Genomic DNA, 19,866 nt, shown 5'->3' on the forward strand with positions numbered 1-19,866 from the left:
TTAAGTGCCTGCCAGCCATTGTTCTGACTACTTCAAAAATATCTCATTTGTTCCTCACAACAACTTTGAGAGGTAGATGCTATTGTTTTTGTCCCCTTTTTTACAGTTGAGGAAACTGAGGCAAACAAAGATTTGTGACTTGCCAAGGGTTACACACCTTAGCAAGTGTTTGTGACTGATATGCTTGCATATGATCAATATGTTTCTACAAATGCAGATGGAGGGACACGTATGTTCCTCTATGTGCTTTAATTATGGCTCTGTTTGAATGCAGCCATTTACCAAGTTTGATTGGAGTGGCAACATAGGAAAAACAGGGCTGCTTTTCCAGACTGTCAGGTGGCACACCCAGATGTTTGTGATCCTTTTCTTCTCTGTTCCACCAGGCAAAAACAAGGAGCTGTCTGGCTGTAAGTTCTAGTTGCCATGGGAACTGTGTTGCAGAATTTGTGACTAGTGCGCAATTAAAATTTCGACCTGAAGATGATGTTAGCAAATGGCATGGGCTCCTATGTTTATTTCATTTCCCAGTCAGCACTTCTTCTACCAGACGGTAGAATGATTTAGCTGACCTTGATAGGGTATAGGGGACACAGTTCCCTAGGGATTCCATTGTGGTGGGGCTGCTAAATAATTCATAAACATAGGAGAGGCCAGTGACCGCCCAGCATCTGGTGCTACATTGTTCTTGCTTGTGCCCGAGGGACAAGGGACGCAGGCAGAGCATTGTATGCCCTTCCCAAATATCCCCAGTTTCACCAAGACCCTGTGCCCTTCTGCCCAGAAATCACTAGCAGCTGATATCTTTGCCCACACCTAATTCACCTTCATAGTCAAAGGGAATTTGCTAAGTCATTTGAAGACCACATGAAAGAAATGGCACCTGCTTTCAAAGTGATGGTAAAACTTGTGAGCTATTTTCTCTGTCTATGAATTATTTCTATAAAGGATTAGGAGTGCATCTGCCTTCAGCCCACTGGGGCTGTTGCTTTGTACTCTTCAGCCTTCCTGCTTTCCTTTTGTCAATGAGAGAATGTCACTGAGTTCTTTTCAGTCAGTTTAAAAGCCATCCTGCCAGGATCCTCTGCCTGTTCATTCAGCTGGAATTCTTAGAATACTTTAATTCATTTTCCCCCTGACTAACCTTTCTCTCTTCCATTATTCTGAGAGCCAGAAAGCTACTCCAAGCATTCTGACCAGGTATAGCCACTCTGAAGCCAAAGTCACCCCAGGTTAGGTAGGAAAATTCACCAGCCAGCATTGACTGAACAGTAAAAATTCCTTGTCAGTGTGAAGATTTGGGGGCAGTTCAGTGGCATAGTAGATAGAATACAGGATCAGGAAGACTCACCTCCCTGATTTCAAAGTCACTTCATCCTGTTTGCCTTAGTTTCCTCATTTGTAAAATGAGCTGGAAAAGGAAATGGCAAACTGCTACAGTATCTTTGCCAAGAAAACCCCAAATAAGGTTATAGAGAATCAGACATGATTGAACAACACAGCAAAGATTTTACTTTATTTATAGGCAAAGATGGAAGTATGTCTTGTTTTATAATCTATTCTCTTTAAGGGCATGCCCAGTTTTTTTTTGTTATTGTTGTTTTTAACCATAACAGGAGCCCTAAATAGTAATTATGAAACTGTCTTACATTCTGTTGTAAACATGAGCTTCATCCATCCATCCATCTATCTATCTATCTATCTATCTATCTATCTATCTATCTATCTATCTATCTATCTATCTATCTATCTATCTATCTATCTGTCTGTCTGTCTGTCTGTCTGTTTTTCTGTCTGTTTAGATACAGATTTTTTTTAATCATTCCTTTGTTTCTTTGCAGGTTTCATGATGGCCTTCCCCTTGCCAGCGGGGCCGTCCTGGGGTAGTTATGGCAGTGCCTGCCACCTACTGGCGAAAGAGAATCATCATCGTATAGACCAGTCTACACGATCCTAATGGTCAGGCAGATGCTATTTCCTTGTGACACTGCCTAGACATCTAGGGACAGCCAACTGGGGGCCACCAGAATTATGATGAAGAAAAGTGGTGAAATGGTGCCACAGTACCAAGGAATAAGCCCTCTGGGTTTCGACTCCAACACCATGCTTCTGATGAAGAGACCTGAGCTGCGCTTGCTTTTTGGCCAAGGCTTTGCCTCCCCTACAAAGATGTGACTGGCTCCAGGCTCAGGAAGGGATCTGATGATATGGAGCCAGAATTAAACTGCTCTGATCTGTGTCATCGTATTCCCAGCCAGGAAGTGAATGACAGGTCGCTTCAGGATTTTTGTGGAATAGCTATAGTAAGTGCATAGTGCCAAGGGAACAGGTTGTTTTTCTAATATAAATGGAGACCCGTACCCACAAACCAAAGAAAAGACCAAGGAGGAAAATTCAACTTAACAATCTAAGGAGATGCTGAGTTTGTCAGGCACAAGCATCAGTAGCCACACCCACTGAACCTTAACAAAAGTCCATATTCATTTAACTAGTCTTCCTCTAGTGGAGAGAAGGATTTAAGGCATTTGCCTAATTCAGAGGAGAAACATTTGAGTAGATGGAGTAAAACCTAGAAATTCACACAGATAAGTGTATATACATCTATATCCATCCACAAATATATTTATATAGGGACACTGATACAAATGTGTATGGAGGGGGCAGCTGGGTGGCTCAGTGGATTGAGAGCCAGGCCCAGAAATGGGAGGTCCTGGGTTCAAATTTGACCTCAGACACTTCCCAGTTGTGTGATCCTGGGAAGTTACTTGACCCCCATTGCCTAATCTTTACCACTCTTCTGCCTTGGAACCAATACACAGATTCTAAGATGGAAGGTAAGGTTTTTTTTTTATTTATTTATATGGAGGCAGATAAGGACACATATCTGATATTCTTTGGTTCTTACACATGGTATACACGTAGGCACATAGATACAGATCCATATTTTGGATGGATTAGAGGAAATCGTGTTGCCTTTCTTTTTTCCTTGCTCCATGAGGCTCAGGGAGAATTCATAGATTTTCCTTGCAGCATGGACAATTATCAGTGGTCCTGCATGGTTCCTGGGACAACAGCATCAAACACTTTGATGTCAGTGGGACTGCCATGGACCTGCAGGTCTGCTGGGGATCTTAGAAAACTGTGACCACAAGAGGTTTGCAAGGACTTGCCCAGGTCAAGGTTGCTAGTGGTGCCCTATTCATATAAGCATTTGGCAGCAGATTGCCCCTCTATTTATGCTTAGGTGGCTCCTAAGGGTCACCTAGTTGCCATAACACTCATCAAGCTATAGACACAGCAATACCACCAGAATAGAAGGACAAGATGCAGTTGAGAAGATAGTGGGTTAATGTATAGGATACTGAGTGATTGAATGGATAGGTAGTTGGGAACACATGAGAGCTGGATGGGACAGAGTGGTTTTGGAGGAGATGAGTGTGTGTGTTTGTGTGTGTAAGGTATGTCATCAACAGGGCAGTCATCTAAAATCATCTACTTTGACCCTTCTCTTTGTTATTGCAATAGATAAAGATCAGAGTTTTCTACTCAGCTTAATAATAGGCATGGCAATTACTACCACCTAGTGTAAATTGAAGGTTAAGATCATTTCTTCTTCTTAGGAACACTTTACTTAAGCTCTTACATCAGGAGAGGGAATTTTTTTTTTCTATTCAAGGTTGCTGACCCCCAGGGGGAAAAAAATCAATTGGTTCATAACACAATTAAAAAGCTACTTACAGCTAATCCAATGTTTTGGGGTTGTTTTGTTTTGTTTTGTTTTTGAGGAAAATACTGAATGCACCATTAATTAAATATAAAGAACCTAACATTGTTTATAAAATTATATATATTGAATACCTATAATTCAGTTTTAACGTTCTAGAGTAAGAAGAGAAAAGAAGGGATTAAAAGATTTCGAGAAAACTTGAGGAAAAACTGAAGAGAGGCAGTCTCCAACATCCCTTGCCTATTATTCCCTACAACTACTCATATTTACTTCCTTTAGACCTTTTCTGGGACTTATTCCTGAAAGCCCTTTCACCCAACATTTATGTTTATATTCAAATAATCAACAAACATTCATTACTATGTGCCAATTTTGGGGCCATGTGTTGGAATACAAAAACAAAACAAAATAAAAATTAGACCATGTCTTTAAGAAGGTTACATTTAAATGGGGAGAGAAGACACGTGTGCAGAAGAACAGTGATAGTTTAGAGAAAGAAAAACATCATTGGAGATTGGGGTAGTTGAAGACTTCAGAGAAGAGTTGGACTTGAGCTGGGAAAGATTTTTAAAAATAATTTAAAAATAAAATAATTTTTTAATTAAAAAAATATTAGTGATGACTTTTGTCTTTATATCACAGTTATTTTGCACTCTCCACGTGGGGAGTACTGTTACTAACTTTTTCCTTGTGACAAAGACAAAGTAAAAGCATCTTCTATTAGAACATAATAGTCTCCTCACTTCTCTTCCATGGGAGAGGAGATAGGTTTTGCCGTCTCTTTTCCAAGACCTTCATCAGTTATTCAATTACTCAGAGATCAGCTAAGGATGAATTAGATTTGGAGAGGCAGATGACACTCCAGTCAAGGGAAACAAGTCAGACATTTGAGCCAGACTGGCCTAACATTCTTTGTGATGCATAGTGGAAAGGGTGAAGACAAGGCCTGGGTTCAAGTCCTTATCTGTATGACATAAGTCACTTAAGTTCTTGGAGTCTAACTTTCCTCATCTGTACAATGGCAATAATAACAGCACCTACCCCCCAGGGTTGTTTTTAGAATAAAATGAGATTACCTTTATAAGTGTTTTTGCAAACCTTCAAGTGCTTTGAAAATGCTAGCCATTGTCATTATTGTTGCTGCTATTATTATTATATGCTATCTTGCTTTCAGAGTAGTTGCAAGGAAAGCATTTTGCTAATCTTAAAGGAAATAGGGATTGAACCTCTGATTTCATTGGTATAGGGAACTCCTAAATGAGGAAACTCCCTCTGCCTATTTAGGTCAACAATCTTTTCCCCTAAGTTATTATCTTAGAAAGTTACCTAGAACCAAGAGGGGTTAAATGACTTGCACACAGTCACATAGCTAGCATGTGTCAGAGGCCAGATATGGACCAAGATTCATGGCCAATTATCTATCCATTGCCCCACAATGCCTCTTTAAATAGTTCTTCAAAATATTGGTTGCTGTTCAGTTGTTTTTTGGTTGTGTCTGATTCTTCATGACCCCATTTGGGGTTTTCTTGGCAAAGATAACTGGAACGCTTTGCCATTTCCTTCTTTGCCATTTTTACAGATGAGGAAACTGAAGTAAATAAGGCTAAGTGAATTGCTCAGGGACACGGCTCATGTCTGCAGCCAGATATGAACACAGGAAGATGAGTCTTCCTGATTCCAGGCCTTGAACTCTATTCAGTGGGCCACCTAGCTTCCCAGCTCTATGACTGGGAACTATTATTATGTATCCCAATCCCTGACACTGCCTCAAAGGCATGCACTTCCCAAATATGGATGGATTTCCTTATTGGAGTTTGCTCTATGGAAGATCCTTCATTCTGAATCACTCTTCCTTGTTCTTTTCCTCAGACCTCTTCCGACCTTGGAACTGAGCCCACCTCCTCATTATCTTCTGTCCTCTTGGGCATCGTGTGGACCTCCCTCAGTGGTGGACTTCTCCTGGTACTCTACTTTCTCATCTTCACGATCCGATGTAGGAACAACAGGTATGCCACTGGATGCCATGAGTTTCTCAGCTCCTCTGGTCTTGCTGGTCTGTCTACATTTTCAAAACTATAAAGGTCAACAATTCTCAGAACTAGTAAGCATAGATCAACAGAAACTTGTTGTGGCGTTTATACCCATGTCTAGTCAGATAATTTCTTTTCTCCCCCTCCCTCCCTCTCTCTTAATTATTTCCATTCAAATAGGGTGGGGAAGAGAGATTTATTTAGGTGGGCAATTGGTTCCTGGTCTGTAGGCACCATTAATTCAGAGTGAAGGAAAAAATGCATTAAGCATTTAGGTCCCTCTGTGCATGCCAGTATGTATATTCACAAGAGAAATGGGAGCAGGTGGGGAAGAGATAGATGATTTGCCAATTGAAAGGTGGCATTTACATTTAGGCTTTCCTTTCAAGCTTCAGATTTGGATTTTAAGTTCTTGTTGTTTAGAGGAAGAGGGACAAGACAGCTGTTCTACAGTCATTTCTGTTGTTGCCCTTCTGGGGTAGAAGTGTATTGTTCAGGCGTGTGACACAGAGCCACATTTCAATGCCAATGCAACCATTCCGGAAGTAGGAGTGAGACAGAGACGGAAAAGAAGGAAGAGAGGGCTGAGGCAGCTGGATGTGTGTAGGGGAGTAGTGGGGGAGGAAGGGGCTAGAAGAGCTATCCATGAATCACCCCAGTCATTGCCAGGCAGCTTTTACAATTTAACCCTTTGTCTATACTGACCAGGACAAAGCCCAGTTTATTTTTTGTGAAAAGTGTTCCCAAAGGAAAGCTCTCTGTCTCCAACTGTGAAACTAATTGATGTTCTTCAAGGTCCCCAAGGAACCTCTGCTGGCAGTCGGGGCTGCTGTTTCAAAGCAAAGAAAAAAGGCAGAAGGAAATTATGAAGGGGAAATGTAGTCTGTGTACTGCAGAATAAGATGGGCCTTGAAGATGTTTTATATCTTCGTGGATTTTTGTCAGTATCATAACCAGGCTTTGAATAATTAGACTAATTCCAAGAACCAATAAGTGAGAAATCTTCCAGCAATGCTCTAAAGATGAGTTTTAAAATACAAGGATATCTTTTAGAGTATTTAAAGCCATTGATTGTCAAAGTTCACCTTTTTACCTTAAAAACAAAACTGGATTTTAGAATAATAAAGTCAGCTGTCTCCATTTTAAAATATAAAATCAATGGTATGCATAGTCTAGGGGGAAGCTAGGTGGCAGTAAATAGAGTACCAAGCTCAGAGTTAGGAAAATTCATCTTTCAGAGTTCAAATCTAGCCTCAGGCACTTACTAACTGAATGACCTTTGGCAGGCCACTTACCCCTGTTTGCTTCAATTTCCTCATCTGTAAAATGAGCTGGAGAGGGAAATGGCAAACTACTCTAGTATCTTTTGCCAAGAAAAGCCCAACTGAGGTCACAAAGACTTGGACAGTACTGAAAAGGACTGAACAATGTGTAATCAAACTTATGGTTATCATAGATCTAGAACTCAAGGGATCTTATCAATCGTCTGATCTTAGTTCCTGTTTTGCAAACAAGGAAGCTGAGACTTGGAGAGGGAAAGTCATTTCTTTGCGTAAGGCCAAAATGATAAGTTGCAGAACTAAGATACAAATCAAAGTCCTCTGATTCTAAACCTAGCTTCCTTTATAATACACCATGCTGACTTTCTTGCACACAGCTAATTTTGATTAATTGACTAATTTTTTTACTAATTAAAAACCCTCTAGTGTACCTTCCCTCAGCTCAAGGGAACAAGAACATCCATACTTTCTCTCCTCCGGGATCTCTGTGTTGAACCCCACCTTATAAATTGAGGGTTTTAACTCATTCATGTTGATATAATCCCTAGTTTACTAGATTGTAAACAGTTCCATTTTCTCTCCACCACACCCTACTTCCAAAACTTAATCAGCAACCATCACTTCATTTGACTAGGGTATGAAGGAATTCACACCCCTAACTCTTCTCTTTAAAGTAATGAGGAAGAAAGAATGTTGCCAGGTCAGCTTCTATCCTTAATTATGCTGATCTAAAAGGTACTGAGGATTTGAATTTTCTCTGACTTCTTATAAAGAGATCATTTTATATTAATTTCATTTTTAAAATAGAATTTTCTAAATTTCACTTTTAAGTATCAGGGCTAATAAAAAGCCAATATCCAGTCTTTTAAAAAATATATCCAGTTTCATCATATAAAAGCTTATTAGGGGGTATCTAGGTGGCTCAGTGGATAGAGAACCAGGCCTAATGATGGGAGGTCAAATTTGGGTACTATTCTGGCCTCAGATACTTCCTGGTTGTGTGACCCTGAGGAAGTCACTTAATCCTCATTGAATATCCCTTTCCTACCACTCTTCTGCCTTGGAACCAATACTTAGTATTGATTCTAAGATGGAAGGTAAGCATAAAAAAAAAAAAAGAGCTTACTAGAATGTGATCTGAATGATTGAAGATAAAAAATTAAGAAGAAAGGAAGTGAGGAAGGAAAGAAAATTATACTTCAATTTATACCCAGAACTCATCATTATGGAGATGAGTAGCATTATGGAGATGGGTAGCATTTTTCATCATGAGTCCTTCAGAATGATCTTAGTTCATAGTATTGATCAGAGTGGCTAAGTCTCTTCACTGTTAATCACTGTTATATTTCTGTTACTATGTACAATGCTCTCCTTGTTCTGTTCACTTAACTTTGCATCAGTTCTTGTAATCCTTCCCAGGTTTTTCTAAAACCATTTCCCTCACTATTTCTTAGAGCAGAATAGTATTCCATCACAATCATATGCCATAATTTGTTCAGTTATTCCCCAATTCCCCGATTCCCCAAGTTATTTCCAATTCTTTACTACCACAAAAAGAGCTGCTATAAATATTTTTGTGCATATAGGTACTTTTCCTGTTTTATTGATCTCTTTGGGATACAGATCTACTTGTGGTATTACTGATTCAAAGGGTATACACAGACTTATAGCCCTTTGGGCATAGTTCCAAATTGTTCTCCATAATGGTTGGGCCAGTTCTCAACTCCACCAATGGTGCATTAGTGAGGGACCTACTATTTCTAATCACAATTTTTTTGCATTTCTTTGCTTACCATAGTGCCTAGCTCATAGTAGGCACTAAATAAATGTTTGTTGATGTGACTTGTTCTATCTGGAGCATGGGTCACATGTTTCATCCTGAAGGGGCCTTTGCCCCATTAGGACTCTCAGATGGGATACAAGGTTCAAGCCTAGATTATAGCTTCTCCCAGTTTCACTACATTCTTAACATTTTTCTCCCAAATGAGGTTTTATCAAGCTGTTGTGTTGCTTAGGGAAGATGGTTCCAGACCCCCCATTTTCCCTATCTTCTTCCTTCTCCCTAGAACTGGATAGTCAGAGCTTTGCTGTACCATTTTTCTTCATATGGCCCATCCTCCCTAGAGGTGGAGGTTGGAATTCAAAAGTCTTTACAATAAAGGCTCTTCTCAAGTTTGCATCTAAGAACCCTTTGTATCTCATTTTAAAAAAATATTTCTTAACTTAAGAACTTATCAATTATCAACAAATACAAACCAGAATAAAAATGGAGATATGTATCAGTGGACTTCTGTCATCTATGGTATGACTTTCTTTGAGAACAAAAAGATATTGTTTTTTCCTTTCCCCGCCTCCAATTCTAATTCTGGCACTAATAACCTCTTCTCTCTAGGAACCTTGGACTTAGGCTTCTATTGTTACAAAGGAATGATTGAACATCATAATTCTTTCTTACCAGTCCTGTTGTGTTAGAAGGAAATTGCCCAGATCTACGACTGAATCAAAAGACAATTTGTATTAATGAACCAAGTGTCCATGGGCCCCAATTGAAAAATGTGGCCTCATGGCTACACCCTCGAGATTAAAGGCCTTTATGTGATCTTTAGGGTCGTTTCCACTTCTGCTTTTCCCAACCTGAATACCAGGAGTGCTGGTGAGCTAGATAACCTAGGGCTCTACCAAAAATTCAGGCAGTGATTTGCCCTGATCTTTCAGCACTGGGATGGTCTACTAATGCCAAGTAGGTTCAGCTACATGGTCTCATGACTTGATTATGACTTAGATTATGACTCAGATTTCCTCTCTAATCTTTTGGATCTCATGTCCATCCTTTGTCTGATATTTGTCTATCATCTCTGGATAAAGAGACCAAACAACAATCCTTCAGTTGCTAATGCGGAGGAGGGTACCTTTCAAGGTGGTCTTGAAGTTCATCATTTAGTGACTATTCAGTGTCTCATGACCACTTCTTCCCAGTGCAAAGTGATTTTCAAGTACCTGAGCTTATTCAGATTTTCCAGTGGCCTGGTATCAACAAGTGGTAGCAACCCATGTCTCATTTAAATATTAATCAACAAAAATGTATTAAGCACCTACTATATTCCAGGCTTTATGTTATGCACCGGGCATACAAATCTATAGAAGGAAATAATCCCTACTCTCAATAAGCTTACATTCTACATCTCCCTAAATGTCATTTTCTGGATACCGATAATTCCTTAACAAAAAGCTCTCCTCCATGGTCCAGGCCAAGGCCACACTCTTTAGTTTACCAAGGATGTGGGCTACCTTGGCCTGCAAAGTAGTCAATGTGCAAGGTTACATCTTAACGCCAGATGGTGCTGTCCCCAAGACACCAGGCACCTCCTGCTTCCTCTGGGAAACTGATGGAGAAATGGAAATTGGCACCTACAGATTCTGGGGCTTCAGGATCTAGGCAGCATCGTCAGCCCTGGGCAAGACCACTACTGGGATTAGCCTCTGAGGTCCCATCTACTCTGGAGAATCTGTGTGATTCTTTGTTGACAATTTATTGGTATCTCGTTTTGAAGATCAGAGAAGCAAACCACTCCACTATATTTGCCAAGAAAACCCTAAATAGGGTCATGAAGAGTCAGACAGCTGAAACTACTTGAACATCTTGAAGAGATAATAAGTGATCAATATAATATAGATTTTTTTAACTCTTACTTTTTGTCTTAGAAGCAATACTGTGTATTAGTTCCAAGGCTGAAGAGTGATAAAGGCTAGGCAACGGGGGTTAAATGACTTGCCCAGGATCATACAGTTAAGAAGTATCTGAGGCCAGATTTGAACCTAAATTTAACCTCCCATCTCTAGTCCCTTCCCCCCCAATCTTTTTAGTTTTTACCAATGTGACTGCATGCTCCTTATTTATAGAGAAATGGCAGTAGGTTGGGGCAAGGTATAGAAAGTAAAGGGAAAGTGATAGCCATTCCTTCCTTGGTCCAGAGTGATCATAGCATTTCATGCTAGAAGAAAACTTAGATCTTATATAGTACATCTAGATGAAGAAAGCCCAGCTAGGAGAATAGAAGAAGAAGAAGAAAAGGAGTGTGGCATTTTGACCAATGTCACACAGATAGGAAGTGGCAGAACTTGGAATTGAACCCAGGTCCTCAAAGTCCAGTACTCTTTCCTCTATACCACAGCTGCCCCACCTATGAGGGATCTTGAGTTACGCCCATGGCCCTTGTTGTTTCTAGCTTCCCAGCCTTTGGGCACTTATTCCCATTATGAATCACAATCCCAACCTCCCTTTGCCCCACCCCACACAGAGTGGGGAGATGCACTCTTATGATATTTAATGCACCAAAAAGGGCATCTTCACCAGCGCCGTGTGTTTTTTATGCCTCCAGAGACTCTAGCTGTGCACATGATTTCCCTCTTTTTCCAGGCATAATGATTCTCAGACGGTTTTCTGTCACATCCCTCTGATGTTTCCCTTATGCTTCACTGTGTCCCTCCCCCCATCTTCATAACCTGAGCCCCACACTGTGGAGAAGGGGTGGGGTCATCTTTCTTTTGTTTTGCCCACTTCTGAAATGATCAGACTCTCACCACAGTCTAGGCCATCTATCATCATCAACAATGAATACTTGCTGAGCCAAACACCTACTGTGCTCAAGGAACTGTGGGAAATTTGATTAAAAAAACATAGTCCCTCCTTCCTCTACTAACCCCCAGCCACCTCTGTACTTACTTCAACCCCCTCCCTGCAATTTGTGAATTATGTAATGGACAATATTCCCCGAGTTCAAAATAGGAACAAAGATGAACCAACCTAGACAGCACATTTTGCATTTTTTTCTTTGAAAAGGTTAGTACTCGATTGCAGTGGGGGAGAAGAAAATGTATTCTTTTCTTCATCATTATTCCAGGCTTGGTTTCTTCAAGATGAGAATCAAGTTGGGCTTAAAAAGGGAGGGGGTTGGGTTTGCTAGAAGGAAAGGAAAGTAATAGCCATGGGGCTGGCAGGAGGCAGAATTGCTAACCAGCTGCACCCAGCATGGATCTCTGGGAGCCTTGCAATAATTCTCTAGAAACCCTTGTTTGAAAAATATGGATCTCAAGGGAAGGAGGAATGGAAAGACAGTTGTCGTCATCATAATTATTGACTGAAAAAGGAGCCACAGCTCTCATTTGCCCATCCCTTTTCTAGGATCAAATATATAAAACTGAGATATAGATACAATAGATACTCAGATTGTTTTGATGATTTCAATTAAGGGGTCTTGGAAATTCCTGGGAGATAGAACCCCCATCTTTTAAAATGGCCTTATATAGTTCCTAACAACAGGACTGTCCCCATGTAAAAGAAGTTAGCCAATTTTGTCTTTGGTGCCCCTCCCCATTCTCTTCAGTATCATCCCCTATGGGCAACTAGTAATTCAATGCTGCTCCATAGCTCCCAAATCTTTCTTTTACTCCTACTTCAGAGTCCCAACCAGTCTGCTCTCCAAGCAGTACCCCGGACTTCAGAGCCACACCTCCAGCCTGGCCTGGCCCTCAATCATAACTCGTCTTTTCCAAACCCTCAGGGCCCTACATTCAATCCAGATCATTTTGTCAAACTACCACGACAAAGAAGGATCATACAGTTAGAGCCAGAAGGGACCTTGAAGGGTCTCTGGGCCAATTGACATTTTATCAGTGAGGAAACAAGCCCAGAGAAGGTTGAATGACTTCCCCAAAGTATCCTGGGTATTAAGAACCAGACATGGGATTTGAACTTTAATCCTCTTAGACTCCAAATTCAGTGCTCTTTACTCTATTTTGCGTCTAACCGATTCAAGTTGATATGTCAGTAGTTGATAAAGGCATATATCCTTTGCTGACACAAAGATATTTTTATCCTAAAAGGGTATGCTTTAAAAAATCAAATGCATGAATCACTAATGGAGAGCAAATTTTCAGGTCCCTTAGCAAGGAAGAGGAAGATCAGGGGGCAGTGAAGCTTCTCCCCACCTCAAATCATGCCTAGTGGATTCCTGCCTATTCTGCTGTAAGACCAATCCTGACAGCCCAGGGAGAGTGAAATGAAAGGCAGAGAGATTGGAAAGGACAAGAGAAATGCTGGGAGGGAGCCAAGGAGTTGCCCACTCACTCCCTCTCTCATCCACCAGCCCTAGAAAATGGAAAGGAGCCAAAGGGCTTATTGTTGCTTATTTGTCCCTGGTGAAGAATGTGAGATCTGAAAGGGACTTCAGAGAGTATAGTGTATCCTTCATTTTCCAAATGAGGAGACTAAAGGGACTTGGGAGCATAAGTTTAGAGATGGAAGGCACATTAGAGAGCGCCTAAGTCGAAGCCTCTCATTTTACAGTGGGAGAAACTGAGGCCTAAAAAGTAAAATGACTGGGTAAAATGAATATATATACTCAGTATATATGTTCACATGCATATTATCTACCCAGATACCCAGTATATATAGTTTATAAAGTAAAATGACTAGTTATATATATTCAGTGTATATATATGCATATTATCTACCCATAGAACCAGCATATATATAGCATTTATATACAGTATATGTATACAGTATTTATATATCTATGTTTATATATGTATAAAGTAAAATGACTAGCTATATCTACTCAGTATATATGAATATATGCATATTATCTACCCTTATAACCAGTATATATGTAGTTTATATATCTATATACATGCAATGTATATCTGTTTTTATATATATGTATATATATATACAATATGTATTCACATACATGTGTATGTTTATATGTGCTTTCATGCATTTTGTAGCAATAAACTGGAAATAAAGAAGGCATTAAGGGGGTGAGAAATTCAGCACTAGAACCCAGATCTGTCATCTCCACAGCCAGGGTTCTTTCTAATACTACTACGGGGCATTTTGATCTCTTCCTTAAACCCTTTATAGATATAATAAACAGAAGCTGACATGATCTTCCTAAAGATCCTGGCCAGGCTGCCCCACCCCCAATAAACTACAGTGTCTCCCTTATCACCTTCAGGATCAAATGGTAAAATCCTCTGGCTTTCAAAGCCCTTTCCTATCCTGCCCTCCCTACTCCCCCCTTCCTAGTCTTTTCCAGGCTTTTTATACCTTAACACCAGAAATGATCTTTGATCCAGGGTTGCTAACCTCCTTGCTGTTCCACAAATGCAATGTTCCTGACTAAGCCCTTTTCCTGGGCTGTCTCCTGTGACTGGAATATTCTCCCTCCTCATCTCTGCCTCCTGGTGTCCCTCAAGACCTCAAGAAGGTAAAATCCTACCTTCTCCAGGAAGCCTTTCCTAATGCCTCTTAGTCCTAGCGCCTTTCCTCTATGGCAGTGGTTTCCAAACTTTTTTGGCCTACCGCCCCCTTTCCAGAAAAAAATATTACTTAGCCTCCTGGAAATTAATTTTTAAAATTTTAATAGCAATTAATAGGAAAGATAAATGCACCTGTGGCCATCACTGCCTCCCTGGATCGCTGCAGCACCCACCAGGGGGCGGTGGCACCCACTTTGGGAACCACTGCTCTATGGCTTATTTCCACTTTATATAGCTCCTTTTGCATGCTGCTTTCCCTGTCACATTATGAACTCCTCTAGAGCAGCTACTAGCTTTTACCTTTCTTTTATCCCCAGGGCTTAACACAGTGCTTGGCACATCAGAAGTAATTCATAAATCTTTATCAACTGTCTGGCAAGAGTCATTCTCCAGTAGATTAAATGGTTGAAATATAGGAACAAGTAGTTTTCAAAGGAAGAAATTCAAGCTATTAACAACCACATGAAAAGATATTCAAATTAAAAAGAGACCCACAAATTAAAAGAATTCTGAATTCTACCTCAAAGCCATCAGATTGGCAAGGATGACAGAAGTGAAAAATGGGGGATCTGTGGGAGGGCAGGAAGGGCTATAGCTTGGTCTGTTCATTCTGGAAAGCAATTTGGAATCATGCTCCCCAAACCATTAAATGGTGTATGTCCTTCAACCGCTAACAGTATGTGCCCGTAGACATAGATATGTATGTATGTAGGGATATATAGTATATATATCTCTATCTGTGTGTATACATGAACACACACACACATATATACCTATCCACATACTCTGCATGTATATATAATATATACCCACACACTCAGGATATATATGTATGCAATATGTGTGTGCATATTCATATATCTACCCATATGCCCAGAATATATGTCTCAATGCATATATATCTACCCACACTCCCAGTGTATATACATATTCAGTATCTATATCTATACCTACATTCATATGTATGTTTATGTATACATCCATATATATTGTAGCAATGAACTGGAAATAAAGGAGCACTAATCATTGGGGAATGTCTGATGAAAAAAAATGATGACTTTGATTTCAGACTTGCTACCAGCAGTCCGACCCAAGAAAAATGAGACAGAGAGATTGAGTAATGTAGCAGAGCTTTATTTTGGGAAAGGCTGGGGGTGAGGGGTTGGGAAAGGAGAGCAGGAGGGGAGCTGGCAAACCTGGAGATGGCTAGGGGTCTCCACCTGGGTGGAGAAGGGAGCCATCTTTTATAGGGTGGTGGTCTGGGATGAGGTAACCTGGATTTTCTCTACTGGGCAAAGTTGGAGTACTTGTGTCCAGATGACTGGATAGCCCTAAGGGAGTTGGGAACCTCAGTCTCTGAGGGTGGGAAGTTCTCAGGCCTGATGGTCAATGATGCAGGAGGTCACTTGTCTGGACCCAACAGGGATATCTTGGTGTCTTTCCAGGTTTTATTGTGGCAGTGTCTGTCCCAGCCTTGGGCAGGTGCTAGCGGAAAGGGAAAGGCTTTGGTCTCCAGCAGGGATTAGGGAAAGGGGGGCTTTGGTCCAGGGGCTATCATATTCAGAGAAGTCTAGGAAGACCTCTGTGAAGTGATAGAGTCAAATGAGGAGAATAACTTCTCTGATGACTACAGTAATGTAAAGGAGAACATGTTGAAAGACTTAAGAACCGTGAGCATTGCAATAACCAATTCTGACTTCACAAGACTGATGCTAAAGCATTCCTCTCACTTCTTGGCAAAAAGGTGAATGGCCAGGGGAGAAGAACAAGATGTCTGCTTTCAGACACAGCCAATGCATTGATTTGTTTTGCTTAACCATACCCCTTTACTAGAACAGATTTTATTTGGGGAGGGAGTTGATGGATATTGATAGTGTTGCCAGAAAGAAAAGAAAAGAGCATTAATACAAAATGTTAAAATACATAGAAAAGAAGCAGGTTCGGTAGGGAACAGAGACAATATTGTTTTGTGAAATGTGAAACTTAAAAAAAAAAAACAAATCAAGGTGGCTGGGTGGCTAAGTGGGTTGAGAACCAGGCCTAGAGATGAGAAGTCCTAGGTTCAGATCTGACCTCAGACACTTCCTAGCTGTGTGATCCTGGACAAGTCACTTAACCCCAATTTGCCTAACTCTTACTGTCCTTCTGCCTTGGAACCAATACACAATATTGATTCAAGGACAGAAGGTAAGGGTTCTTAAAAAATCAAATTGTACCTAACAGAGTTCAAAGTTTCATATACAATCCCCTTTACATGTGAAATGTTCATGTTTGTTGTAAAGTTTATAATGAAGAAAATTATTTTTAAAAATACAAGTTGGCTTGACCAGTGTGACAGTGGCCTCTTCCACATCTCTGTTTTGATTCTCTGAGCCATGCAGGAGAGCTCCAGAGCTGTTAGTGAAACAGAGGCAATATACCCTAGAGAGGACAGAACACTTCTCTCCAGGGAGTCAAGTAGCAGGGTGGCTCTGGGAGGGAATATGAGAAGAGAGCAGAAAGATTTTTGCCCATTCCCCACCCCCATGCATACAATCAGAGTACATTTCCATTCACTGGCTGTATGACTCCATCCAATGCCCATCAACTTACCATCTCAGACCCAGCATATTCCTCACCAGGCTTATCATCTTTACCTCTAAACCTGCCCCTTTTCCCAACATTTCTGTTACTGTGGATGGCAATGCCATCCTCCCAGTCACCTAGGCTCAAAGTGATCTTTGGTTCCTCCTTCTCCCTAAGTCATAATATTTCATAACTCATCAAGTCCTCTACTTCTCATCTCCAAAATCGCTCTTACAACTGGCTCCCACTTCTCCCACAAACCTAGTCTAGATTCTCACTACTTCTCACTTGAAATCTTATGGAATCTCAGAACTACAAGGGACATTAAAAGTCTCACCCAAGCAAAAATGATTTCCTTTTACAACATCTCTGCCAAATAATGGCTTTCCATGTGAAGACTCTAATGACAAGAAGCTCACTGCTTGACAAAAAAGTTCATTCCATCTTTGAAGGGCTCAAATTTGACCAAAGTTTTCATTTTATTGTGCCCAAATCTATGCCAGTGATGGCAAAACTTTTAAAGACCAAGTGCCCAAACTACAACCCTCACACCACATATGAGCCCCCTGCCTTACCCTAGACAAGGGAGGGAGGAAGTGTTCCCATTGGGCTACTGGGCTGAGGGACAGGTGATGAGAGAACAGTCCTTAGGTGGGCATGGAAAGGGGAAAGGGAGCAGCCCTCTGGCATGTGTACTGGAGTTTCACCAACATGGTACTAGACTATTATAATAATAGCATCCTATCCATTATCCTTTCTTCTGGTTCTTTCCTGCTCTGGTCTATCACATTGCTGGCAGGATAATTTTCCTGGTACATAGCTCTGAGCAGGTCATTACCTTGATCAAAAACTTTGATCAGGTCTGACTTTCCATTGCCTAATGAAGAGAGTCTTGATCCTGGAATTCAAGACTCTCTGCAGTTTAGATCTGACTTCTCCTTCCAGTCTTATCTTACATCATTATTTTCATACACCCTACAATCCAACAACTTGACTATTTGTCATTTCCCAACTCATAATGCCTTTGTCTATCTCCATGCCTTTGCTCGTGCCATCCCCAATGACTACATGATATTGGCTGCTGAGCCCAGAATCAGGCTGGCAAAGTTTTTAGTCATTTTATTTCTCTTTTTTCTCCCCACTGACAGTTCTCTACAGCATGTCTTTCTCGCTAGCCACTCCTTTCCCCCGGGGATGGTTTCCTTTCAAACCAGCCCTGAAGTAGAGGTAATAGCCTAGTCTGGCTTTCCCCTGACCTCTATTCCTGCACTGTTATTGATGAGTGTCTCCTCCCTACTTGGGAAAGTTGCATATAAAATAAATCCATAACTCTCTTTTTCTTTCTAATATGAAATCTCAGCCAGAAATGTCACTCCATCAGAAGGGACCATTTAAAATCTGTCTCCCCTTCTGAATATTTCCCAGTCATACCCCCTCAATATTGCATTCAAGCAATAGAACATATACTTTAGCAACTCTGTTGATTAATAGATTTCTGGTATTTTGGCTTAAGAAAAAAAGCAAACCTTTAAACACAAAAGTAAATGTCTCAAGCCTGGAGAAAAGCATTAGTTTGGAAATCACTGTGCTTGCCCAGTTAGGAGAAAAGGGGAGGGGAGTGTCTAGGTAAGCCAGCTTTCTGTCTTTAGCCTGAACCAATTCAGTAATACACATTTCACCTTACTCTTCATTCCTAATGGATCATCCCCACCACTCTACTTGGAGCTCTCCTGGGAAATCTCTATTGAATTGAGTGGTGTAATGAATAGGGTACCAGGCTTAGAGCTGGGAAAATCTAGTTCAAATTTGGCCTTGGGCACTCTCTATGTGAACTTGGGCTAGTCATTTACCTTGTTTGCCTCAGTTTCCTTATCTGTAAAATAAGCTGAAGAGGGAAATGGCAGACCACTCCAGTATTTTTGCCAAGAAAACCCCATATGGGGGTCACAAAGAATTGGATATGACTAAAACAACTGAACAACAACATGGCAATCTCTGATCTGAACACCATGATAGAAGGCCATCTCTAAGTCCTTGATTCCTCATGGTCTTTCCACTACTTGCTCCTTAAAACCCCTTTTACTTAAAGGTCAGGACAACTCTCTGCAGGGATTAAGGGTGGGGGGAGGATATTAGGAAATTTCTACCAGAACTATCTGGTATCCATCAGTAGCTGCTTATAGGAGGCATGGCCAAAATGATGTCAACACCTATAAACACCTACCTTTTCTCCTCTTTTCTTATTGAAATCTTTCTATTTCAATTTTTCAAGGCCTGATACAGATGTTTCCTCCTCCATGAAATCTTCCTGATCTGCCCTGATCTGCTAGAAATGATTGATTCTCCCCTTCTTGACCTCTCATAAAACCTTTTTTTAAACCTCTACTTTAGTTCTTAGAATTGACACAAAATATTGATTCCAATGTAGAAGAGCTGTAAGGGCTAGGCAGTTGGTGTTAACTGACTTGTCCAGGGTCACGCAGCTAGGAAATGTCTGAGGCCATATTTGAACCCATGTCCTCTCAGCTCCAGTCCTGGCACTCTATCCACTGAGTCAGCTGCCCCATAGAGAACTTTATTTAAACTTCTTCTGTGCACTTATAATACTCTAATTTATATCATAGTTAGATATTATGTCCTTTTTGAGGCCAGAGAATACTCCTAATTTCTATCTTGGTATCTTCTGAACCCATCACAATGCCTTCCTTACACAAAATAGGGGGATAAATGAATATCCAGCATTGTGAAAAGTGGAGTGTAGAATAAGAAAAGAAAAAAAAAAGGATTTGTTAGTTGATGTTACTGGAGTCAGAGGCCAGATGTCTGCAGGAGAACTAAATTTATAGATGAAAGCTCAATCATCTAGATATTTCATTTACATAAAAACTTCTGATTACTTCCAAACAGGTGTCTACACTGATCCAGATGCTTTCACAATTCCCTC

General features: G+C 40.6%; 1 protein-coding gene across 1 annotated transcript in view; it reads left to right on the forward strand.

The window, feature by feature from the left end:
* Positions 1-2,207: 2,207 nt before the first annotated feature.
* Positions 2,208-19,866, forward strand: part of GPR156 (G protein-coupled receptor 156) — a 70,727-nt gene continuing 53,068 nt past the window's right edge. Inside the window, exons 1-2 of the mRNA XM_044669170.1 lie at positions 2,208-2,303; positions 5,597-5,733. Coding sequence (XP_044525105.1) covers positions 2,208-2,303; positions 5,597-5,733 — 233 coding nt within the window. The remainder of the gene's footprint in view (positions 2,304-5,596; positions 5,734-19,866) is intronic.

Source organism: Gracilinanus agilis, chromosome 3, assembly GCF_016433145.1.
Source record: "Gracilinanus agilis isolate LMUSP501 chromosome 3, AgileGrace, whole genome shotgun sequence".
NCBI lineage: Eukaryota > Metazoa > Chordata > Mammalia > Didelphimorphia > Didelphidae > Gracilinanus > Gracilinanus agilis.